The sequence below is a fragment of the Gekko japonicus genome, unplaced genomic scaffold (genome assembly GCF_001447785.1).
Source record: "Gekko japonicus isolate JY-2015 unplaced genomic scaffold, Gekko_japonicus_V1.1 scaffold549, whole genome shotgun sequence".
NCBI classification, from domain to species: Eukaryota; Metazoa; Chordata; class Lepidosauria; order Squamata; family Gekkonidae; genus Gekko; species Gekko japonicus.
The window spans coordinates 433,612-457,018 of record NW_015169189.1 but is presented as its reverse complement, the minus strand read 5'-3'; the positions used below and the strand labels follow the sequence as shown (position 1 = coordinate 457,018).

At 45.3% G+C, this 23,407-nt stretch overlaps 1 protein-coding gene across 1 annotated transcript in view; it reads right to left on the bottom strand.

Annotated features, from left to right (window-relative positions):
* The window catches only part of PRDM6 (PR domain containing 6), a 161,534-nt gene that overhangs the window by 6,850 nt on the left and 131,277 nt on the right, over window positions 1-23,407 (bottom strand). The window contains exon 6 of the mRNA XM_015416222.1: window positions 4,183-4,359. Coding sequence (XP_015271708.1) covers window positions 4,183-4,359 — 177 coding nt within the window. The remainder of the gene's footprint in view (window positions 1-4,182; window positions 4,360-23,407) is intronic.

Below are 23,407 nucleotides of genomic sequence, written 5' to 3'. Positions count from 1 at the left end.
CTGAAATTTGTCAGGGTGACAAGGAAGAGGTATTTATGAGTTTTATCCCGTTTGGATGGCAAATCATAAAGGTCTGTACCAAAGGAGAGTGTCTTCCATTGAAACCAATGGTAAGTGATAACAAAATAGAAATATGAAAATGAAACAACAACAAAAGAACAATAACAAAACAAAACAAAACCATAAAATGATCTATGGAGAAATGCATTTTTCTTTGGAGGTTTGAACTCAGCAAAACCTTCACCTCGAGTTTTAAAAAGTTTCCTCTCTCTTGGCATAGTACAAGCCGAATGCAAGATTGAAGACAGCTTCAATCACCAAGCCTTTAGATATGCCAATGGTTGGTCTTGCAGGCACAATGAGATGGGCAAGTCACACACACATCTCCAGCTAGACAGGTAATATCCAGTAAGGAAAAGATATTTGGAAGACTTAATGTCCTGAAGTCTTAAGGAAAAGCTTCTTTGACCCAGCCTGTGAGGAGGGTCTCTTTTGTGATGATTCCATTGATGCAGACAGAACTTTGACCTGAGGTCTGTAGGAGGCAGTCATTATGATGTGCTTGCCCGCACACCTGAGCAGAGGCTTCAAGGTAATGGGAATGTTTTAGAATAACTGTAATCTTTAAGCTACGGAGTTTGCCTTAGACTAAGATCCACTAAGGCAAGTACAGGGGGGGGGGGAATTGCATTCTACCCTTTTCGTTTGGATTCCTTGCTCAGTCTGGTGCTGTGCTGAGAGTATGCTGGTAGTGTTTCTCTGTACTACTGTAGACCTTCGCCATTCTGGGCATGCTATTTTAAAAAGGAGTGCCCAGGGGTGGGAGGCAGGTGGCAGATGGCTACTGCTTCAGTGCTGCATAAGGCATTATGCTGTCCCTGTGGTAACCAGATGTTGGATGACAGGAGACCCAGAGGCAAGCCTCAGAATGAGGAGAGGAAGCTGGGAGCCCTGTCCCTCACTGTGGCAATTCCCAAGGTAAGATGGTGGCAGCAGTTGAACCAAGAGGAGGAAAGAAAAGTCCCTACAGGTGTTGAGAAAGCCAGGCGGATGGCACGTGACTGGTGGAGACCTCACATAGCCACTGGTATCCATATGCCTCAGAGGGCATGGCGACATAGTGCCTGATGGTCAGAGTGGGGTATTCCACCACATAACCCAATAATGAAACAGTCTGTTTTAGAATTAACAAAAATGAAAGAAACAAAAACTCCCATGCACAAGTCTAACAATCAGCAAAGATGTCACTGTTTTTTATTGTGTTTGTTCTTATACCAACTCAGAGTTGGGTGCCTCACACTTATCAGATTGGAACTTGAGTATGAAAAATGTTGCCTTGCCCAAAGCTACACAATGAATCTATTTTAGAGACAAGATTTGAAGGTGTATTCCCTATCTATGTTCTGCTGCTCATGAACTCTCAAGACATACCAATGTAGTGAAAGTGCTGGTTACAGCTAGATTACACTGCAATGTGCTCTATGTGGGGCTGACCTTAAGATGTGCTTTGAAGTAACAATTGGTGCACAGTGCTGCAGCTAGGATGTTAACTTGTCATAGAGGATGTATCACTCCAGTGCTGGCCCTTCTACACTGGCTCTCACTCTGTTTCCAAGCATAATTCAAAATGCAGGTATTAACCTTTAACCAACATACTTGAAGGACCACCTACTCTCTTATAAATATACACAATCACTATGGTCATCTACAGAAGCTTAACTTTGGGTGCCCCCACCTTCTGAGAATAGACAGATGGAATCCTGGGAAATGGCCTTCTTGGTCATGGCACCAAATTTCTAGAACTCTCTCCCTAGAGAGATTTGTCCATCCCCTTCTGCTGCCATCTTGTTTGGCATCCCCTCAGTGATTCCTCCTTCCTGCCCAATGTTTTAATTGTTTTTATGTTGTTGCATGTATTTTAGCTCTTGTTTTAACTATTTTAATGAAGTGTTTTTGTTCATCTTAATAGTTTTTAATATGTGATTGTATTATGTATGTTTTGATTTGTTAGCTGCCTTGGGGGCCTTTATGAGGGCAGAAAAGCAGGGTATACATTTTGTAAAATATCTGATTCTCAATGTGCCCAAATCCATGGATACTTAAATCCAGAGACTGACACCATGAATAAACAAGGCAGATGCTTCTACAAACCTGAAAAATGACCTGAGTTTGCAGAAACATCTGAAATTTTAAAACAACAAAAACAACATTGGAAGGTTAAGACTTCCAAAATAATGCAAGCAGTGCCTGTAGCTTTAAGAAATGAATGCCCTAAGTGGCCATTCCTAGCAACTACAACAGCATTGCCAGCCTTCCAGGCTTGGCTTCTGTCAATAAAAGGCAGAGGGAAGGGCAAGGCCCTTCCCAGGGCTGTTTTGGTCTGAGGGAGAACTCATTGGAGCCAGGCCTGCCAGGAACCACTGGGGGACTTGCTACTACCCAGCTTGCATGAGTCAGCCAGGCTTGTCTGATTGCTGCTGTTCAATAGAAGCCACCCCATGAAATTCAGTGTGGTGTAGTGGTTAGAGTTTCAGACTAGGATCTGTGAGACCCCAGTTTGAATCCCCACTCTGCCATGGAAGCTTGCTGGGCCAGTTACACTTTGGGCCAGTCACACACTCTCAGCCTAACCTACCTTACAGGGTTGTCATGAGGATAAAATGGATGAGAAGAGAATGAGATATGCCACTTAAGATCCCCATTGTGGAGAAAAGTGGGATCTAAATGAAGTAAATAAACAAACACAGCTTAAGATGGGGGGCAGATAAATAGTAGGTAGGTAGGTGGGAAGGAGAAAAGGAAGCATGGAAAGGTAATGATATGGGATCTTCCAGGAGGATGAAAAGAGGAAATGGTTTGGGGAGCACAATATAGGCGGGGGGAATGAGGTGCCCCTGCAACTCCTTGGCTTTTCCCATTTGTACCCCTGCCAAGTAGCAGAAGATTTTGATATCAACTTTATTTATGCAGTTAGTTGGATAAAGGAAATGGGTGATCTGTCAAGGTTATGGAAAGTAGTGTCAAGTCACAGCTGTAGGGTTTTCAAGGTGAGAGATGTTCAGAGGTAGTTTGACATTGCCTGCCTCTCTGTACTAACTTGGGCTTCCTTGGTCATCTCCATCTAAGTACTAGCCAGGACCAACCTGCTTAGTGTCTGAGATTTGGCCATCCAGGTCAGGACATCTTTCATAGTCATCTGAAAGGGTTCATAGCCTGATTTGCCTGTGCCTTCTATGAAGATTAGCATTAAGAAATGTACTAAAAATTTGCTTCTCATTAACTAAGCATGCAAGTACTTATATTTCAGACTAGAATTCAGCACTGTCAACTAGGACAGTGCATGAGAGGAAGATGTGGGATTTAGTCATCCTGGTAAGAACTGGAGGATAGAAATGTTTTAATAAATAAAAAAGAAATATGGTTAGGATGAATTGTCAGTGTCTGGACTCTGGACATGTGCCAAGCTCAGTGAATTCTTTCCCCTGGTTCTGGGTCCTGTTCAGAGACCTGCTACCACTTCTCCGCTTTTGGCTGATTCCTGGGCCAAGGTCACAGAGAGAACTGGTTGAATCAGAGACATCTTGACTTTAATTATACTCTAAAATATCGCATGCACATAGATAACAGTTGCTTATTAAAGTAATGCTAAATGACATGACAATTTTAACCATGTAGGGTATTTTCAGAATATTGTATTTTTATGTAATGCACAGAAACAAAACAACTCCTCTTTTGGCATCTTCCTATTTCTGCATTCAACAGGATGCAGTTCTCTCACTTGCTATTACACTGACTCTTCATTTTTCCAATATATTTATATGCATTTACTGAACAGGTTTTCTTACAGATAGCTGCTTCTGGGCTCTTTATGATTACTTTACTGATATTTCGCATATGCCTACTTTATATCAGCATCATATGATCCTAGTGTCTTTCTGATTTTAAGGAACTGTTTAGTGATTTGGATATAGTCCTTGAAACCCTGATCCTGAATAAATGCCATTAAAAATGAATAAGACTTGCTCAGGAGCAATACTTGTTGGATTGTAGGGTGCACTCTATCTGGTGTTCAGATAGGGTGGATCCTTGAATTCCCAAAGGGCCCATTCTAAGGGTGCTATTTACTGACTTATCCTGTCAGTCTAATTCCCTTCCTGCTCATCTGATCCTTTGGTTACTTACTTAAAGGGCTTCTCCCCTGTGTGTGTCCGGATATGATTGTTGAGGGTAGTAGCACCAGCAAAGGCACGACCGCAATAGCCACACTTGAAAGGTCTGTCACTGGAATGGGTGACTACGTGGTTCCGTAGCTCTGAAGGTTGGGAGAAGGATTGGGAGCAGTGTCCACACTGATAGGGCCTGCAGAAAATAGAAACACCCAATGTGATCACTACTTTCTTTATTGATGCATATGGAAAATGTTTTGGGTGGTGCAGCCGAGATTTTGAATGCTAATTTCCAAAAAGGAATATACAAATGGGCTTCCCTTCTGGTGCAACAGTCATTAAAAAATAGAGGGGGGAAAGTTATAAAACTGCTAATGTAATGTTCCATATTTGAAAAGAAATAGTTCATAAAGGGCCCTTCTGATAAATAATACTATATTGATGCTAAGGTTTTATTATCAAGAACAAAACAAGATTCAAGCAGTAACCATCTCCAAAACCACCTACAATTCCCACTATAGTAGTTGTATCAACAAAGTCAGGTTCTTCACTAATGCAAGCAACATAAAAACTGTCATCTTGATTCTTCTGAAGATATGAAATATATACGCTTAAAAGAGTCCGAAATATCAGACCAATGGCCTATTTCATACAGCAACCTTTTTCATTCAGAGTCAATCAGATTCCTACAGAAGGCCTGCAAGACAGACATGGAGACTACACCTTCCCCTGTTCTTCCTAACCAGAAATGGTATCCAGGGAGTTACTGCCTCTGGACATGGAAAGCATGCCTTAATATCATTGCTGCTTTGGGAATCCATAATCATATTAACAGAATTATCATCTATATACTATTAGACACATGTGGCCCCCATCCGCGGATAGCTAAATCTGTGGATCAGGGCCACATGGAGGCTGAAGAGATTTTTCTGCAAACTTGAGGCACTCTCTAGGTTTGCAGAAAAATCAGGCAGCGGGGGTGGGGGGATACACAAGGTGTGTGTGTTTGTGTGTTTAAATCCCAGATCAGACCTGAATCGCTCAGGCATACCTGATATCGTTAGATCTTGGAACCTAAGCAGGGCCAACCCTGGCAAATAATTGGAAGGGAAACCTCCAAGGAATACCAGGGCTAGGGACGCAGAGCTATCATGCCACCTCTCTGAAAAATGTCCAAGCCCCCAGCAGGGGGTTGCTAGAAGTGATCATGACTTCCAGGCATGCAAGCACACACACACACACACAAATACCAAAAATAATAAATAAATCCCAGATCAATATAGAGCCCAGCTGCGGATGCTGAAAGACACTTTGAGTCCAGCCTGAGTGTCACGGGGTGGCAGTAGTGGAGGAGGCCGGGAGCTGCACCAGGCCTAGCTGGGGTGGAGGAAGCTGCCGAAGGAGGATGCTTGCAGCTGTGCTGGACTGCAGCAGAGGATGCTGGCATCTGCACTGGACCTGTCTGTAGTGAACACTAGCAGCCACACCTGGCCTGTCTGCAGCAGACACCAGCAGCTGCACCCAGCCACTGTAAAGGAGGACATCAGCAGCCAGGCTGAGCTGGCCACAGTAGACGACTCTGGCAGCTGCGCCAGGCTCAGCCACAGTACAGTACAGAAGGTTGCCAGGCTCCATAGTTTGGGGAGGAGGCTGGAGCCATGCCAGGCTTGGCAATGGGAGGAATATGGGATCCCCCCCATGAATCTCCTTACCCCCCCCCACTGAACTGTAAGAAGGGAATAACGTTTGGTTAAGTGGCAGTGATGGAGGGATTCCCCCGCATGAGTATAGTGGGTCGCCACTTGTCTATATACCTATTTCCCAAGTGTTCCTTCTATCAGCGGATACCTAAATCTGCAGATCGGGGGCACACAGAAAGAAAACAGATATTTCTGCAAATGTGGGGGGTTCCCACATGTGTAGAAAAATCTGAAATAATTTAAAAAATTACATTTGGGTGGGTGTAAATCCCCCACAAAACAAAAGCAGTGTCTTTACCACCTCTTTAGATGGAGCCCTGGCAAGGCCTGGGATTTGTAGCAGAAGCAGCAGCAGCCACAATGTAGAGGAAGGGGAGGAACCCTCAGTGGGCCGGGCAGTAGAGGTCAGGAGACTTACTGGGCCCGGGATCAGCAGCAACAGCTGCAGCAGTGTTGTGGAGAGGAGAGGAAGCCTTGCTGGGCCCAGGATCAGCAGTGGCAGCAGTGATGTTGGGGAGGGGGAGCCACAGCAGGCCCAGCCACAGGGGGTGGGAGCCTCTTGGGGCTTGGGATCAGTGATGGTGGTGGAGACATGGGGGGTTATCATGCTGCAGCTGGCCCAGCCACAGCGGAGGAGGACACTAGCAGCCAGGCTCAATGGAAGGTAATGGGGCCTGGAGCTGCTCCAGGATAAGTGATGGAGGGGGGATATGGCATACCCCCCCCCGCAAGTCTCATGGTCCCCCACTGAGCCCGCAAGGAAGAAATCAGGTGTGAGGGGAGAGTCCTCACTACTCCCTACCAAGCTAGCGATGGAGGATTTGGGGGGGGACACTGCTCTCCGTGAAGCCAACAAGCCTGCCCTGTGCACTGTGCCATAAGGAGAGACCTGGGTGTGGAAGGGTTTGGGAATCCTCACAACAGTCCTTGCTATACCCTCTACCAAGCTGGCAATGAGGGAGCCAGATGGCAGCAGTGATGGGGAGTAGATGTGCCAGGCCAACAGCAATGAGGGTGGAGGGATTCCTCCCAGTCAATATTGCTGGTCCCCACTGGTATATTCTAACAGCCACATCTAAGTTCATAGAATCATAGAGTTGGAAGGGACCTCCAGGGTCATCTAGTCCAACACCCTGCTGGCTCAAAGCTATCCAAGTGAAAATTGCTCAGCTTGGATTTTCCTCTTCAGTTCTCCTTCAGATGGGTGAAGATATAGCCAGACAAGTTTGGAGGCAGAGAGTTGAAGATATCGAATGCCAGTCCGACATTGCAAGATCTTCTAACTATATTGCACCACCTGATAGATGCTACCTCTCTACACTGGCTACTTATTTATGCACTCTGGAAAATAATAACCAAAGAAGAGGCTTCATTCTTGGCAGATTTTCCACTTTACCATTGACAATTATCAAGGGCAGATACTGCAGGATCCCTTGGGCAGAGAGACTCTGCCCCTGCAATAGCAGAGAGATGGAGATGATGGTGCATGTGTTCCTTTGTTGCTCCTTCTACAATGGGACTTGTTCTATATATATTTTCTCATTACTCCATCGATCTACAGATACTTCTGACTCAGCTAACATTAATTTGCTTCTGTCCAACATGTGTAGTGAGACAACTCGGCAAGTAGCCAATTTTTGCTCTCAAGCAATTAAACTTTGTTCTATTCAGATCTTGCCAGGCAATGAAGATGGAAATACCTATTGTGATATTTAATACCTTAATCCAGACTTATTTTATCAGGGATTAGGCAGCCTTTCTTCTACATTTGCTGTTAGTTATAAATGTTAGAAGACATATATTGGCCTCAAATCCATAGCTAATGTGGGTCCCCATGGGGCTCGGACCCCTACTGTTTATCCCGGGCCCTCTCCCTTCAAGAAGCTGTCACTATTTGCTTGCCTGACTTGTTCAGTTCGCTCATGTTATGCTTCGCTCACTGGTGATTGTGGGACTTGCCACTGCATGGTTGCTCATGTTTGCCACTTTCTTCGACCAGCCCTGCTTGTGATGATCCTCACACCCCAGAAGGGATGAGCGCCATGCACGGGGCCTGGACAGTGAGTTGAACAGCTGACTTGGCTAAGACAGGCCAAGAAAGGAGAGTCCCTGCACATGTACTCTGAAGGCTGCATCAGGGAGTGTTTGGATGTGGGGGGAGGCAGCTTCAAGGAGGCTGTCTTCCACAGGGCAGATGGGGGTACCACTTGGCTGCCATGCCAACTGAAGATAAAGTGAAAGGCTCCTGCTCGGGTTGGGGGCAGAAGCCGCAGCTCTTGGGGCTAGGAAGCAAGCAGCTCTGGGGCTTGGCAGGCAGAAGCCACGGGGCCAGGAGGAAGAAATGCAGTGGGGGGAAGGTGGCCCAATCCTCCCCACTGAGCCTGAGAAACTGAGTGGGGGAAGGCCGAGGAAGAGAAAGGGGAGGAGGAAAAGGAAGTGTGAGCGGGACTCTGGATGTAGGGACAACACGTTGGGAGAATCGCGGCCAGTTTGCTTGCTTGTCTGGCTGCTAGACTAGAGGAGGAACTTTTATGGAGCTCCACTAATGAAATTACCGACTGGACCCCCCTGCCAAAAAATTCCTAGCTACAGCATTGATTGGCTTGATTAAGCACTGTACCATGATATCCCTTGGCCTGACTGGACTGGGAGGTTTTTACTTTAATATTGTAAATTAGTGTTCATCCTTGTTGCCAGGTACTAGCAATAAGATTTGTTATATCTCATATTTCAGTTGTTTTTATTATGAATTTTACTATTCTGGTCATGGACTGTAATAAAAGATTTTGACTTTTGGCTTCTTAACCCCAAAGTAGTGATCAGCAAAGTAGTGATCAGAAAGGGCCACAAGAACTAAGCATTGATGCAACCCTTCCTGCCCTCCCTGTCATGATCGACCTAAGTTTGCAGAATCAGCATTGCTGTCAGATGCCCATCTAGCCTCTGTTTGAAAACCTCCAAAGAAGGGGAGTCCACCACCTCCCAAGGAAGCCTTATGTGGCTCACGAGCAACTGCAAGAGAAGGAACAGGAGGCTGTTCAGGGAGTGGAGCCATTTTGATTGTGGCTTCACCATGGCAGACCAACCTGATCTGCAGCAGCCAAGAAGAATCCCTTCACTTCTGGAACAGCCTCACTGGTAAGCTGGTAAGCTGGGAGCCACTGCAGCCTCATTCATGTCTCTCACTCGGCCTGCAGCTCCAGGGATGCTTGCTTATTTATTCAACTTATATCCCACTCCTTTCCCTGCAAGCAGGGCTCAGGGCAGCTGTCCTGGATGGCCACAGGGATCAGCATTTGCTTGTGGGAGGGTTCAGATGATCCTGTGTTGGGGCCTTCTGGCAGCCAGCTCCACTGCCGTGTTCATGCCCCCCCCCGCCACGCAGCAGCTGCGCTTTGGCCCATGGGAGGCATTCTTTGGCAGTTTCTTCCACAGATTGGGGGCCTAGTCCTGCCACCAAGCATGCAACTCAGGGCCGGGCATCCCTCCCTCATGAACTATCAGGCACATGGCTCGGCCCAACAAAGTGACATTTATGTCAGATCCAGCCCTCATAACAAATGAGTTTAACACGTCTGGGTCAGAAGCTAGCAGTAAAGTTTTAAAAGGCCAGCTGAACCTGTGGCTACAGAGGTGGGAGTAAAAAGGCACCATCCTCCTCGCTCACTCACAAGGCTTTGTAGCTATACTTTTAAAAAAGTTATACTTTTAAAACTTTTATGTAGAGCTGCTGAGAGCTGCCATGGGAACCCAGACAAAGACACTATCTGGGACCAACTCATATGATCGTGATTCAAACCAAATATTGTAACAAAATAAATTATTTAAACACACGAAGCTGCCTGATACTGAATCAGACCATCAAAGTCAGTACTGTCTACTCAGACTGGCAGAAACTCTCCAGGGTCTCAGGCAAAGATCTTTCACATCACCAACTGCCAGATCCTTTAACAGGACCTGGGACCTTCTGCATGCCAAGCAAATGCTCTGCTAGTGAGCCACAGCTCTACCCCTGGCTGATGCTGGCTGTTAGCATCTATAATAATAAAAGGATCCACATGTCCATCTGTCTGTCCATTTGTGGCAGGTGTATTTCATCAGAAAATAAAACTAGGAATCTCAAAATTGGCCGCCTGCCTCAGGATGATCATGGGAGTTCCAGGGCCAAAACTGAAAGGAACTGGAATATCTTGGCCCAGGTTATCTCCAGACCCCCATGCTATTTGTAATGGAAGCTAAAGTTGTGTAGTGGTTAAAGCATCAAACTGGGATCTAGGAAACCCAGGTCTGAATCCCCATTCTGCCACAGAAGCTTGCTGGGTTACCTTCGCCTCATCACACCCTCTCAGCCTAGCCTACTTCACAGGTTTGTTGTGAGGGTAAAACAGTATCGGAGAGGAGAATGATGTAAGCTGTTTGGAGTCCCCCTTGGGGATAAATGCAGGATATAAATTAAATAAATAAATTCCAGCTTCTGTTCCTCATTTGTTACCACTGAGACAGATTAACATGCATGTTAAGAGTGGACGGGGAAAAGCATCCTTTTACTACTTTCATAGATTATAGGGAAATATTAACTCTCTCCTTCTGTCCATAATATTAACAGAGGTTACTATACTACTATTAAATATAGTCTAAGTTGCCAGCCAGAATGGGCCAGGAGGCATTGAGACTGAAAAATAGGGAGAGGGGAGAAAAATTAGAAATGAGGATAGATGAATGGCAGCTCATGAAAGGAAGAGAGCACAATAAAGTGGGAGATGTGGAAAAGAGTTAGAGAAATGTAGGAAAAGACAATGAGAAGTTGTTGGGGGTTTGTTTTTGTTTTTTGCTACCAGACACTAACAAGGCTGATCCTCAGCAAGATCTGGCTGTGCAGAATCTAGGAGAAATTAAAGGAAAAAGGAAACCATAGACCTCTTTAGGGGGCTGCATCCTGTCCTGATCAGTCTTCCCTTGCTCCAGTGCAGGCTTGGCTGATGGGTTTAGCAAGATCTGATCAGCAGTTTCCTTCAGCCTTTTTGTAAACTTTGCAGAAAGGCCAAGCTCTTTTCTGTGTTCTGCCTTCCTTGCATCACTAGTGACTACAGTGAGAACTACATTAGTTGGGCTTTTTTTTAAAAAAAGCATTCCATGAATACCTCTTGACGCCATCTTCAGGGGCCTTCTAGCTGACTTGGGCCTCCTGAATTTTGTCCCTCCAGTTGGTGGCTCTACTTTCCTGCCGGCTTCTAACCAGCCAGACTGTGGGGAGAAGCAGCGCTGGAGGTGGGCGGTGAGGATTCCAGCACTGCTTTTCCCTGCCACGTGTGAGCAATAATAGAAGAGAATTTTCTACAGAATTACTACTGTAAATGATTTTGCAACATATCTTTATTGACTCTTCATTATTTTTGTCACGGATGTTGTTTTTGGATTTCCTCTCCCTGCCATTTGGCTGGTTAGAAACTGGCACGAAAGTTTTAAAAGGATAGCTGAGCCAGGTGGACAAGTGGGTGAGGAGGCTTCTTCTCAGCCCCCCTCTCTGTAGCTGCTGGCTTTTAAAAACTTTTGCCCAGCTTCTAATCACCTGTGGAGAGAAGCAGCACTGGAGCTGTGGCTGAAGAGCAAAGACTCCCCCCACCCCGCCTCCAATGTTGCTTCTCCCTGAAGTCTGACCAATTAAGAAGAAGAAGAAGAAGAAGAAGAAGAAGAAGATGATATTGGATTTATACCCCGCCCTTCACTACCCAAAGGTGTCTCAGAGCGGCTTACAAACTCCTTTCCCTTCTCCAAGGGAAAGTTTCCCCAAGGGAAAGTTTTAAAAGGACAGCTGCTGCAGCTCCCATGGTGGGGAGAGAAAGAGGGGAATGTACGAAGGGGGGGAGAGAGATTGCTTGAAAAAACATGGTGTGGAAAAAAGAGGGAGGAAATTGAGAAGGGGTGAGAAGAACAGAGGGGGAAGATTGTCTGGGAAGGAGTGGGGAAAGGGGGAAGATTTTCTGAGGACGAGTGGGGGAAGAAAGGGGGTTGAGACTTGAGAGATGATTGCCAGATTAGGGGGGGGGCAGACCGACATAGAAATTGTAAAAGTAGAAGGAAGGGATGAGGGAAGATTGATAGATAAGGGGCAGGAGCAGAAAGAGAGGGAGAACATAAAAGAGAAGAGGGAAGCATACAAAGGCAGGGGAGATGCCCCCTCCACACCAGTTTCTTGTGGGTCCACAGGTGTGAAATTCTAATGATAATTCATTTCATAATACAAGAGCTTTGGGCATGCACTTAATACATCAAAAGCTGACCTTGTTCATTGTCTGTAGCAGACTTCTACTTGTGTTCCTCTTTCAGTGTGTTAAGGAAAGGATGAGAACAAACACATTTTAGATGTGGCTTTGCTTAAATAAGTGTTAAGCACCAGTCACACAAAAGACACTGCAGCTTTGAATGTTCAAAGCTGCCACAGGTTCATTTTTACAAATGTAACGTGATTCATGATGCTTTTCCTTTTTTTAACATAACAGATAAATTCTTCTTCATAGCTATCTATAATAAAACATCTTGACAACATACAAGGTAAGCCCAGTGAGGCTTCTGTGGTTTTCTTTCTTTCCCGTGTTTACAAGAACATTTCAAATGCATTAATATGATCACTCTACTATAGGGTTGCCAAATCGAAAAAGCTTACTGGCGGGGGAGCATCCTGTCGCTCTGGGAGCCGGCCGGGGATGTGCTCGCGCGCGCTTCCGGAGCGTCACCGGAAGTGACGTCACACGCTGGGGCGGGGCCACGCCATTTGAGGGGAAAACAAAGAGTTTCCCCCTCAAATGGCGTCGCCCCGCCCCCAGCGTGCGATGTCACTTCCGGTGACGCACACACGGGGGTGGGGTTTCCCCCGGGCCCCGATTCCGCGGGAGCGAGAATTGGGGCTTGAAACCGGGGGGAATTCCGCCCCCCGGGGGGATTTGGGAACCCTACTCTACTACGATACATTGGTATTTGTTGATTAGTGTGTTGACTGACATGAGAGTTGAGACTAGGGGTGGGCATGAATCTGGAAAATGGAGGTTCGTGGTTCAGGGTTTTCCTGAACCTTGAACCACAAACCTCCAATTAACTCCTCCATTGTACAAACCAGTTTATGATTCATGGTTTGGCGGTTCGGCCCACCCGGAAGTGAGCTCCAAAGGCATTTAAGTACCTTCGGAGCCCACCTCTGGGTCAGGTAGGCCTGACTGAGCTGCAAGAGTGAGCTCCAAAGGATTTTATAGGCCTTTGGAGCCCGCTTCCAGGTGAGATGGGCTTTGAAGGCCTATAAAGCCTTCAGAGCTCACTCTCAGAGCTCAGTCGGGCTGGCCTGACCTGGAGGTGGGCTCTGAAAGCATTTAAATGTCTTTGGAGCTCACTTGGGGTGGACCATGGGGCTGGTGGTGGGCTCTGACAGTCTTTAAATGGCCTCAGAGCTCACTTCTGGTTGGGCTCTGAAGGTATTTAATGCCTTTGTAGCCTGCATGAACCCTTCCCAAACCTCCTGAAACTCCATGGAGGTTCATGGGTGGCTCATGGGAGGCACGTTCTTCTGAACCCCTGGTTCGGGAACCACAGACCAGACTGGTTCATGCTTGAACCGGGGTTCATGCCCATCTCTAGTTGAGACTAATCAATACAATCAATAGTCTTGTTTGAATATACTCTTCCCTGATCTCTCTTTTCAATACTTGTTTGGAAGAGAAATATTGCATCCTTCTAACCATGCCTACCAGATGCTTTTGCGTGGTTGCAATATTTGAATAGGAAATACATCTGCTAAATCCAAAACACACAGGCCTAAACATTGCAAATAAGAGCCGTGTTAAAACCTGGAAAATGATCCCACTATCTGGCTCTAAATGCATAAAACCTTTTCAAATGTTACACTCATGTATAAATAGCTGCTAGCTTCAGAGCCAGGACACATACATCAAGAGAATGCAAAAGGAAGTTATTTTCTGGCGTTCCTAGAAAGAGATTGGGATGGGTACAGTACTATTTCAGTCATACTACTGAAGGTTAGATACGAGAGGCGACAACCTATAGGAAACCTGATCAGGCAATTCTAATTCATGTATTAATTAATGCTAATTTATGCATTATCAGGAAGGACACAATATAGCCTGTTGTGAAACATGATGTCACACTATAATCCCTCCCTCAGTTCTTATGGAAATGTAATATAACCTCAGTACTAACCTTTAGCCCAAATGAAAATAAATTGGATCTGTAATGCTCCAAGTTAATCTGCATAAATGAAACTCTTGGCATATCAGAGTCCATACAAAAATCCTACATGCTTTGCAATGGATTTGTTTGCATAGGAGTAGAGTTTTTAATATCAGGTGTTTTGCTATGAATCTATTTTCTTTCCATTAGTGAGACTATTTTCATTTAAATATTATGCTTTTCCTCCTGATCTTCATATAACTTCATTCTAAAACGCTAAAAGAAATTTATTTGTTGTGATATTAGAGGTTGTTATAATCACGTGGTGGGGCCGCGGTGGCTCAGAGGTTAAGACGCTGAGCTGCAGACCGGAAGGTCAGTAGTTTGGCAGTTCAAGACCCTAGTGCCATGTGCCAGAGTGAGCTCCCATCTCTGGCCCCAGCTCCTGCCAACCGAGCAGTTCGAAAGCAAGAAATTGCAAGTAGATAAATAGGTACCACTTTGGTGGGAAGGTAACAGCGTTCCGTGCGCCTCAGCGCTTAGTCATGCCAGCCACATGACCATGGAAATGTCTTTGGACAGCGCTGGCTCTTTGGCTTGGAAATGGAGATGAGCACCGCCCCCTAGAGTCAGATTCAACTAGCTTTCGAGCAAGGGAAACCTTTATAATCACATAGTCCATAATGTTGTAAGTTTAGGAGAAATAATGGGTGAACAACAAAATGAAGGAAAGATGGAAATAAAAGGACACATGAGGTACAATCCTAAATGTGTGTGTGTGTGTTTGTGTGTTAAGTGCTGTCAAGTCGCTTCTGATTTACGGTAACCTGGATTTAAGAACTCCCAAATGTCCTATTGTTAACAGACTTACTCAGGTCTTGCAAACTGAGTGCCGTGGCTTACTTAATTAAGTCAGTCTATCTCATGCTGGGTCTTCCTCTTTTCCTGCTGCCTTCCGCTTTTCCTAGCAAAATTGTATTTTCCAGTATCCTAAGCATATATACACAGAGCAGGGCTCTTTTTGTAGCAGGAGCTCCTTTGCATATTAGGTGACCCCCCCTAATGTAGCCAATCCTCCAAGAGCTTACAGTAGCCCCTGTAAGAAGAGCTCTGTAAGCTCTTGGAGGATTGGCTACATGGGGGGGGGTCGCCTAATATGCAAAGGAGTTCCTGCTACAAAAAGAGCCCTGCGTGACAGAAGTAAATCTTACTGACTTCAATGGGACTTACTCCCAAATAAATGTATTAGATTGCACCTTAAACTGATTACACATGCTACAGAATTTCAGCAAAGTGATAGAATCTGCCCACAGAAGAGTAGGTAACAAAACAGAGGAGAGAAAAATGTAAGCTGTGTCAATCCGAATTGCAGAGAAAAGTAGGGTATAAATGAAGCAAATACAGATTATATGGAGTTATTCTATGTAATCTGCCTTGAGTCCCAGTGTAGGGTTGCCAGGTTTTATCTGGCGGCCAGTGGGGGGCTCCAGCCCGGGTTCCTGGATTTTCTGGTGCATGTGCAAAGCATGCACACCACAATTACATCACCTGGAAATGACATCATTGTGCCAGGCACATCGTTCAGGGGGCGCTCTAGCATTTGTGCATAAATAACATAAATTATACATATAAATGCTGTGGAATCGTGATCCAATGCAGAGGTGATAGGATAGAAGATACCACTTCAGTCTACAGGTGGGGGTACTACTGCTGAATACTTTCCCACATTTGAAAAAAAAAACCTGCCTAAAAGCATAAAAAACAGCACATAAAGAAGAGACAGCTCAGCTCTTATCTTGATGTGCAGCACAATTTTATTTGCATGGAGCTTGCAATGTAGGAAAGTGCCTTTTTAAAATGTCTGAAGTGGGTATAGTTTTTTCTTTCATCCCAGCATTCTGCCACCTCATTCTGTAGCACATGCAGACCAGGCATCAGCCAGTCTCCTCCAAAGCACAAGGAACAAGAAATACATTAGGGTGATCTGCCAAACTCAGGCTTACATTCCCTTTTGAACGTCTTTCTGTCACTCTCCACAACCAGTGAAACAGATGCTGGTCTGAGCTGAAATGTGACTGCAGTTTTGCAGCTCCATTTATAGATGTCCCATAGCATACTCATAGAGTTGACACAGTGACCAGACTCTCAGTTTTTTCCCAAATGATAGGCCAAATAATATGTTGTCGAAGGCTTGACACAGAGAGTACTCCATCTTTCTGTGTTATACCTCTGAGGATGCCAGTCACAGCTACTGGCGAAACGACAGGTTCTACAACGCCAAGACCACGGCCACACAACCCGGAAAATCTACAGCAACTAATAGGCCAAATACTTGGTAAATATTCTGATGTGTTAGCATGTTCCCTATCTTACCTTAGTTCATATAATGAAATGCCTTTTCTGTTTATACCTCTCTTAAGACATTGAAGGATGCATCTTCAGGCACGTTCATCATTTTTGCACCAGGCAGCAGATAAAGGAAGAACTCTTGTTTGTACTTTTGGAGTACAATGTACACACAACGCAGTCTTAATTGCTTTTACTAAGAAATGTGTCTCTCTAAATTGCTAAAAACCAAAGCTATAGGGAAGGAGACAATTGTGACCAAGCATGTACAGCAATTCAATTAAGTATAAAATAAAGTGTGCTCCCTCATCCGTCAACTAAACTGCTTAATTGTGACTACTTGCATCACTGATCACCAATGCCATTATTTTACAGTGCTTCAGAGCACTGATCGTAAGAATTTTTTAGCTTGATTAATAGCTTAGCATTGGTCAATAGCTCAATACAATATTATTATCATTACTCACATTATAAAACCTTTCTGAGTCTTCTTACATTTCAAAGAGAAAAATGTTCCTAGAGTAGATACCAGTTCACCTAAGACCATGGGGGGCCTGGTTATGTCCATGGACCGATGAGTGTGTGTGAAGTGGCATTTTGAACCTGCATTTTCCTGTTGTAGAATGGAAATTGTAATAACCTATCTCTAAGGAATGTAATAACGGTAAATTAGATAACAGCTTAAAACATGATACTTGCTCATGGGGGCACATGGGGGGACAATCATCTACATGGGATGATTGAAGAAAGAGAGACATTTCCTGCACCCTGTTACTGAGACGGCCATTAAGATATTGCAGTTGCTTTTGTCAACTACTTCAATCATGGCCTTTATTATATTTCCTCCAAGATTCTAGAATGATTTACTGAAGGCTGAAGTCCTCTCACTCATTTTCAGGAAAAAAGGTAAAATGCACATATTCAGGCTTGCAAGCTAAGCAAAGAAACTCTTATTAGGTTTGTTGTAGAAGGGTTTCATGGCCGGAGTTCATTAGTTGTTATAGATTATTTGGTTTTATTATGCTGTGTGTTGTTAGTATTGGGATTTTAAAGCTTTATTGTAATTTTATTAGGTTTATTGATGGTTGTTGTGGTATATACAGTGGCTTGGATCCCACCTAGATTTCCATTGATGCAAGGTGGGCTTTTTCCTGATTCTTCTCTCCCAGGGCATCCCAAAACATTCCAAAAATGCTGCTCTTGGGGAATGGGGGGTGTCCAGGAAGGAATAGCCAGGGGCAGGGAATCAGAGGTTTCCCTTCTTCTGCCCATGGAACTCTAGGAGCCAAGTCCGTAGAAGTAACACAGAAAAAAAAAATCATTAATAATAAATAATTGGCCTTCTTTCTCCAGAATATGGGGACCCTAAAATGTATAACTGTACAACAAACAAAGCACATGTGAAGCAAGTTTCTTACTGTTGAATGGATTGGGACAACCACAGCTCACACAGAACTCCAAGGTCACAACCATACAATTTAAGCCAATATAAAACCATGTGTTTCAAGGGCATACTAATAATTATTCCAGCCTACTGTCTTTATCAGGAAAGGAATATGCTTTTCAGATTTATATCTTTTTTCAAAAGGACTGTTTGCTTACTGGGAAATCATTTATAAAACTGGCAATGATAGAACAAAGTTGTCTGAGAGCTTACTACTCTCCTCAAAATACTCTTAGTGTTAAATTCTTTTGCTCAAAAACAATACCCTGAGATGTGCTATAATCATGAGCAATTGATTTTCTAAGAGTGAATGGGATCATTAACATTTATTAGCCTCTGGTTATCTATTTTTAACTGCTACCACAATAAACAAATAAGTCACTAAATAAAACCAATTAATCTCTTAATTTTTTTAAGGCAAGTCAACATGATTAATATTACATTCTGTGAAACCACATCATTCTTTGTTTGTAAACAGCTACCACACTGAAACAAGTGCAACCAGCTACGGAACAAGTACAGACAATTTACCATGTGTATGGCAAATACAGGCTTTTCCATTCTATTATTCATTCTTTCATAGATGAAATGTGTCTAAAATGCCTTTCCACAGTAGTGTTGTGGTGAAATAATATTTTTCCCAGCATTCAAAGCATAATATGTTGATTAAAATATGAAAGATTTTTGTGTCTTGGGATATTGTATAGACTGTTGCATGAACTCTTGCTAGCAGTTATATTACTGTTTGTCAGTGCTTGTGACGTGATACCGTTGGTAATGAGAACACATTTACACCTTCCCTATATATTTCAACTGGACAAATAAAACAGTAATTGTAAAAGCCATTTAGCTAAACCAAACTGAACCTCTTTTTGATCCTGGATCTAAGATTTTATGTCAGAATAAAGATCACACTTAAATAAAAACTGGGTTAATTCAGTGGTGAGTCTGGGAGTTAAGTGACCTCTTGTGTTGTAAGTAGAAAAACTGGTCACCTTAGTGGCTAAGAATGCTTTCCCTCACCTTGATTTGGCTTAGAAGCCGGCTTACTCCCTTGCATCAGCGACACTGATACATGCCGCAGTAACCCTCAGGAGGAACTATTGTTAACATGTTGTATATTCAGGGCTGCCCTTGAAGACAATTCAGAAAATTTTGCTAGTGCAGAGTGCAGCAGTTTATCTACTGCCTAGAATAGGAGTCCCCAATGTGGTGCCTGCGGGCACCATTCTGCCTGCCAACACCTTTCCTTGCGTTCACCAAGTGTTTTCAGAAAGTGGGTGGGGCTTTTGCCCAGCAAGGCTTCTGATTGGCCACTGGAGATTTGATGGGCTGTGCAGATTTTTCAAAAATGTTGCTTTGACATTAGCTGCCACCACAGCCCAAGGATCTTCACTGTGTGACTGAAGGTAAGCTGCTGCATCAGCTATTTTATTTCTGGCTCCACCTCTCATGGCAGCCATTTTGTGGCTGCACCCAACATGCTATGTCAAAATTCCAAAGGTGCCTGCAGGCTCAAAAAGGTCGGGGACCTGTGGTCTAGAGGTATCTGTAATGTACACTGGATCCCTATAAATGTACAGCATTGATAATGAGACAGGAAACCTAGGTCTCAATTTGATACAGTAGGATTCAGTCCAAGGGGATGCAAAGAATAAATGGAAATAAATCTGAAGAAATGAGCAGTGACTCACAAAAGCACATACCTTACCACAAATTTTGTTAGTCTTTAAAGGTGCTACTGGACTCTTACTCTTTATTACTGCTGTTAGAAACCACAACATTCAATAACCAGTGGGGGGACATTATAACCTTCCAGGACATTCAGTTGCTGACCTAAGAGTAGCAATTCTCTTACAAAGGAATTTCAAAGGATGATTAGAAAAAGAGACTGCTGAATTGCAATTGATAATGAAGCTCAAGACAATGCATCCTCCTGGATTGAATTGAGATCTAGGTTTCTTCTCTCATTATCAATGCCTGTTATTGTCATTTTGTAAAGTACTGAGTTTGGAGGCATTGAGTAGTGGTCAGCTCATGTTTTATTAAGCAAGCAAAATGAAAGATGAACTAGTGAGGTCCGAGCCCTGCTTATATCCCTGCAGTACCCCACACCCAACACCCACCCCAACACCAGTGATAGGCTATTTACAGTGGAGGAGTCCATCATAGGTCTCCTCTAGAATGCGGGCACTCCAATTGGTCTGTCCTAGGATCTGATTCCTTTATTGTTCTAGCACCTGAAGGCTAGAAGGCCTCGCTAGCACTGATGTAATTATCTCAGTATACAACACCCCTCCCCTCATAGTCCAGAGGCCCTAACTTACATAGTCTCTGAGATACACCGGTCGTCTTTGCTCACAAGTCGAGTGGCGAAGCTCTGCCAGTGGCACTGAGGGCCCTTGGCTTACGTCGGGGGCTTCCACTGCCCTTTCAGGTGGGGGCAGGCCCTGGAACGGCCTCCCCTGGTGTTGCTGGGTCCTGTGCTTGGCTGGCTCTCTTGGGGAATTGCACGCTGGGTACCTGCTGTTCTCTGAGGGCCGGTGTATTGCCCTCAGGCTCTTGTTCCCCGGGGGTCTGGAATTCCTCGTCACTTTCCTCGGGGTCTGTACCCTCTGCTGGGTCCACGAGAAGTAGATGCCTGCGCAGCTGGTCCATGTGCCTCCAGAGCAACTGGCCCTCTTCCGTAGAGACCTTGTACAATAGTGGTCCCATCACCCTCACAACCCTGGCCGGGATCCATGCTGGACCCTGAGAGAAGTTCTTCACATACACGGGGTCTTCTGGGAAGAACCCGCGTGGGGCATCCTGGTACTCCAGGACCAAGGTGTGATCAGGGCCCCGATCTGAGTGTAGGCGATCCAGCCAGGTTGTGTGGTGCCTTTTTGTTGTTGTTGTTCAGTTGCACAGTCAAGTCCGACTCTTCGCGACCCCATGGACCAGATCACGCCAGGCCTTCCTGTCTTCCGCCGTCCTCTGAAGTTTGGTCAATTTCATGTTTGTTGCATCGATGGCACTGTCTAACCATCTCATCCTTTGCCGTCCCCGTCTTCTTTGACCTTCAATCTTTCCCAGCATCAGGGTCTTCTCCAGTGAGTGCTCCCTTCTCATTTGGTGGCCAAAGTATTTGAGCTTCAGTTTCATTATCTGGCCTTCCAGGGAACAGTCAGGGTTGATTTCTTTTAGGATTGACTGATTTGATCTTCTTGCAGTCCAAGGGACTCTCAAGAGTCTTCTCCAGCACCATAGTTCAAAAGAATCCCATCAATAATTCTGCTGGGCTGCGGCCAGTAGAAGTGTGCAGGGTCATCTTTTGGACGAAGAGAAAGGCTGCTAACCAGTGGTCCCAGTCCCCTTGTGCAAATGCGGCACATGGACTCTTTGGTTGTCCTCACCATCCTTTCTGCCTGACCGTTCATTGCTGGGTGGAAGGGAGCTGAGCGGATGTGTCAAATTCTGTAGTAGCACACAAACTCCTGGAACTCAGCCAAAGTAAAAGCAGTCCCGTTGTTGGATACCAAAGTGACGGGAATGCCATGTGTACTGAAGATCCTCCACATAGTGCGGATGGTGGCACAGGATTACGTGGTGGGGACTGGAACAACCTCTAGCCATTTGGTATATGAGTCTACCAGGATGAAAAATAGTTGTCCCTGGAAGGGGCCCACGAAATCTAGGTGCAGGCGGGCCAATGGCTCATGTGCAGATTCCCAGGGTTACACTGGTGCCCTGGGTGGCTGTGGTCATGACTCTTGGCACATTTGGCAGCGCTTCACGTGGTCCTCTATCTCCCCATCCATTCCCAGCCGCCACACATAACTACGGGCTAAAGTCTTCATGCACACGATCCCCGGGTGGGTCTTGTACAGGGCTGTGAGTTCTCGCTGGCGCAGGGGAACGGGCACGACCACTCTGCTTCCCCATAACAGGCAGCCCTTGTGCGCTGATAGCTCGTCCCACTGGGAAACGAAAGTGGCAAATTCTGTGCCCAGTCGGCTGGCAGGCCATCCCCTCACCACCCAATCCAAAACACGGGAGAGGACCCAGTCCTGGGCGGTGTGTCAGGAGACTTCAGCTACCTGGATGGACCAGTCGGGGAGGTACTCAATCAGCAGAATCTGGTGCACAGGAGCAGGGTCAGAGGATGGTAAAGGGGGGCGGCTGAGAGCGTCCGCGTGGCCCATCGCTTTACCAGGCTGGTATACAAGTGCATATGTGTACCCGGCGAGGAAAATGGACCACTGGAACACCCTGGGAAACGGCATCTGCAGCATTTGCCTGTCCGAAGCCAACAGTCCCAATAGAGGCTTGTGGGCTGTAACAATGGTAAAAGGCCGACCATACAAATAGTAATGAAATTTCCGCACCCCTGCCACAATCACCAGAGCCTCTTTGTCTATCTGAGCATAGTTGCACTCCACCAACAACAAGGTGCAGGAATGGTATGCAATCGGAACCTCACGACCATCTGGCAGTTGGTGTCCCAGCACAGCCCCGACCCCTTAAGGAGAGGCATCGCACGCGAAGACGACCGGGAGGGACTCGTTGAAGTGAGCAAGGACATCGTTGGAGGTCAGGAGTTCCTTGACTGAAGTACCCCACATCCATAGGTCTCCTCTAGAATCTGGGCACTCCAATTGGTCTGTCCTAGGATCCGATTCCTCTATTGTTCTAGCACCTGAAGGTGTGCTAGACTGTATGGCCTCGCTAGCGCTGATGTAAAATTATCTCAGTATACAACACATTTGGCATCTGAAATCACTTCACTCTCCAAGATATAAGGACATTCTAGCTGTAGCTGAAGAAGTGAGCAGTGACTCATGAAAGTCCATGCCCTGCCACAAATTTTGTTAGTTGTTAAGGTGCTACTGGACTCTTGCTCCCTTCCACTAATAAAGAATACAAGCTGTGCTGTTAGGTTTCTTCCCCTCCTCATCTGTTAGAACTGGAAAGGGAGATCTCTCCAACTGCCATAGGACTCCATCTCTCTCTCTCTCTGGCATGCCCTTTCTGGCTCCCCCCTCCCTCTGAAGAAGTGTGCTGGCACACAAAAGCTTATAACTGGAATAAAATGTTGTTAGTCTTAAAAGTGCCACAGGACTCCCTCTCTCCCTCTGTCTCTGGCTCTTCCCCTCTCCCTCTCTCCCTAGAGGAGGAGGAGGAAGGGGAGGAGCCCTCAGCCAATCGAGAAAAGAGAGGCTTGGCTTTCTTTTTCTCCTCTGTGAAGCAGGAAATAGGAGAGAGTGGGCAAAAGGAGATGCGATGCAGGAAGCAGGAACAGGAAGCAGAAAGCAGCAGAGAGCCAGTTGCTTGCAGGCCAGATAGGAGCCCAGCAGGGGCCAGATCCAGCCCACAGGCCATATGCTTGAAACCCCTCCTCTGCCTTGTTGAGTTTTTGTTAGGGCTAATTTATGTTTATTTTATTATTGTTTTTAGTAACAAATGTAATCTGTCCTGAGTCCTTGCTTGAAGAAAGAAAGATCAAGAATGTAAATTGTCAAATTATAAATAAATAAATAAGAAAAACAATGACCAAAAATGCTTAATAAAGAACCCAGAATCAGAACTCCACTTGA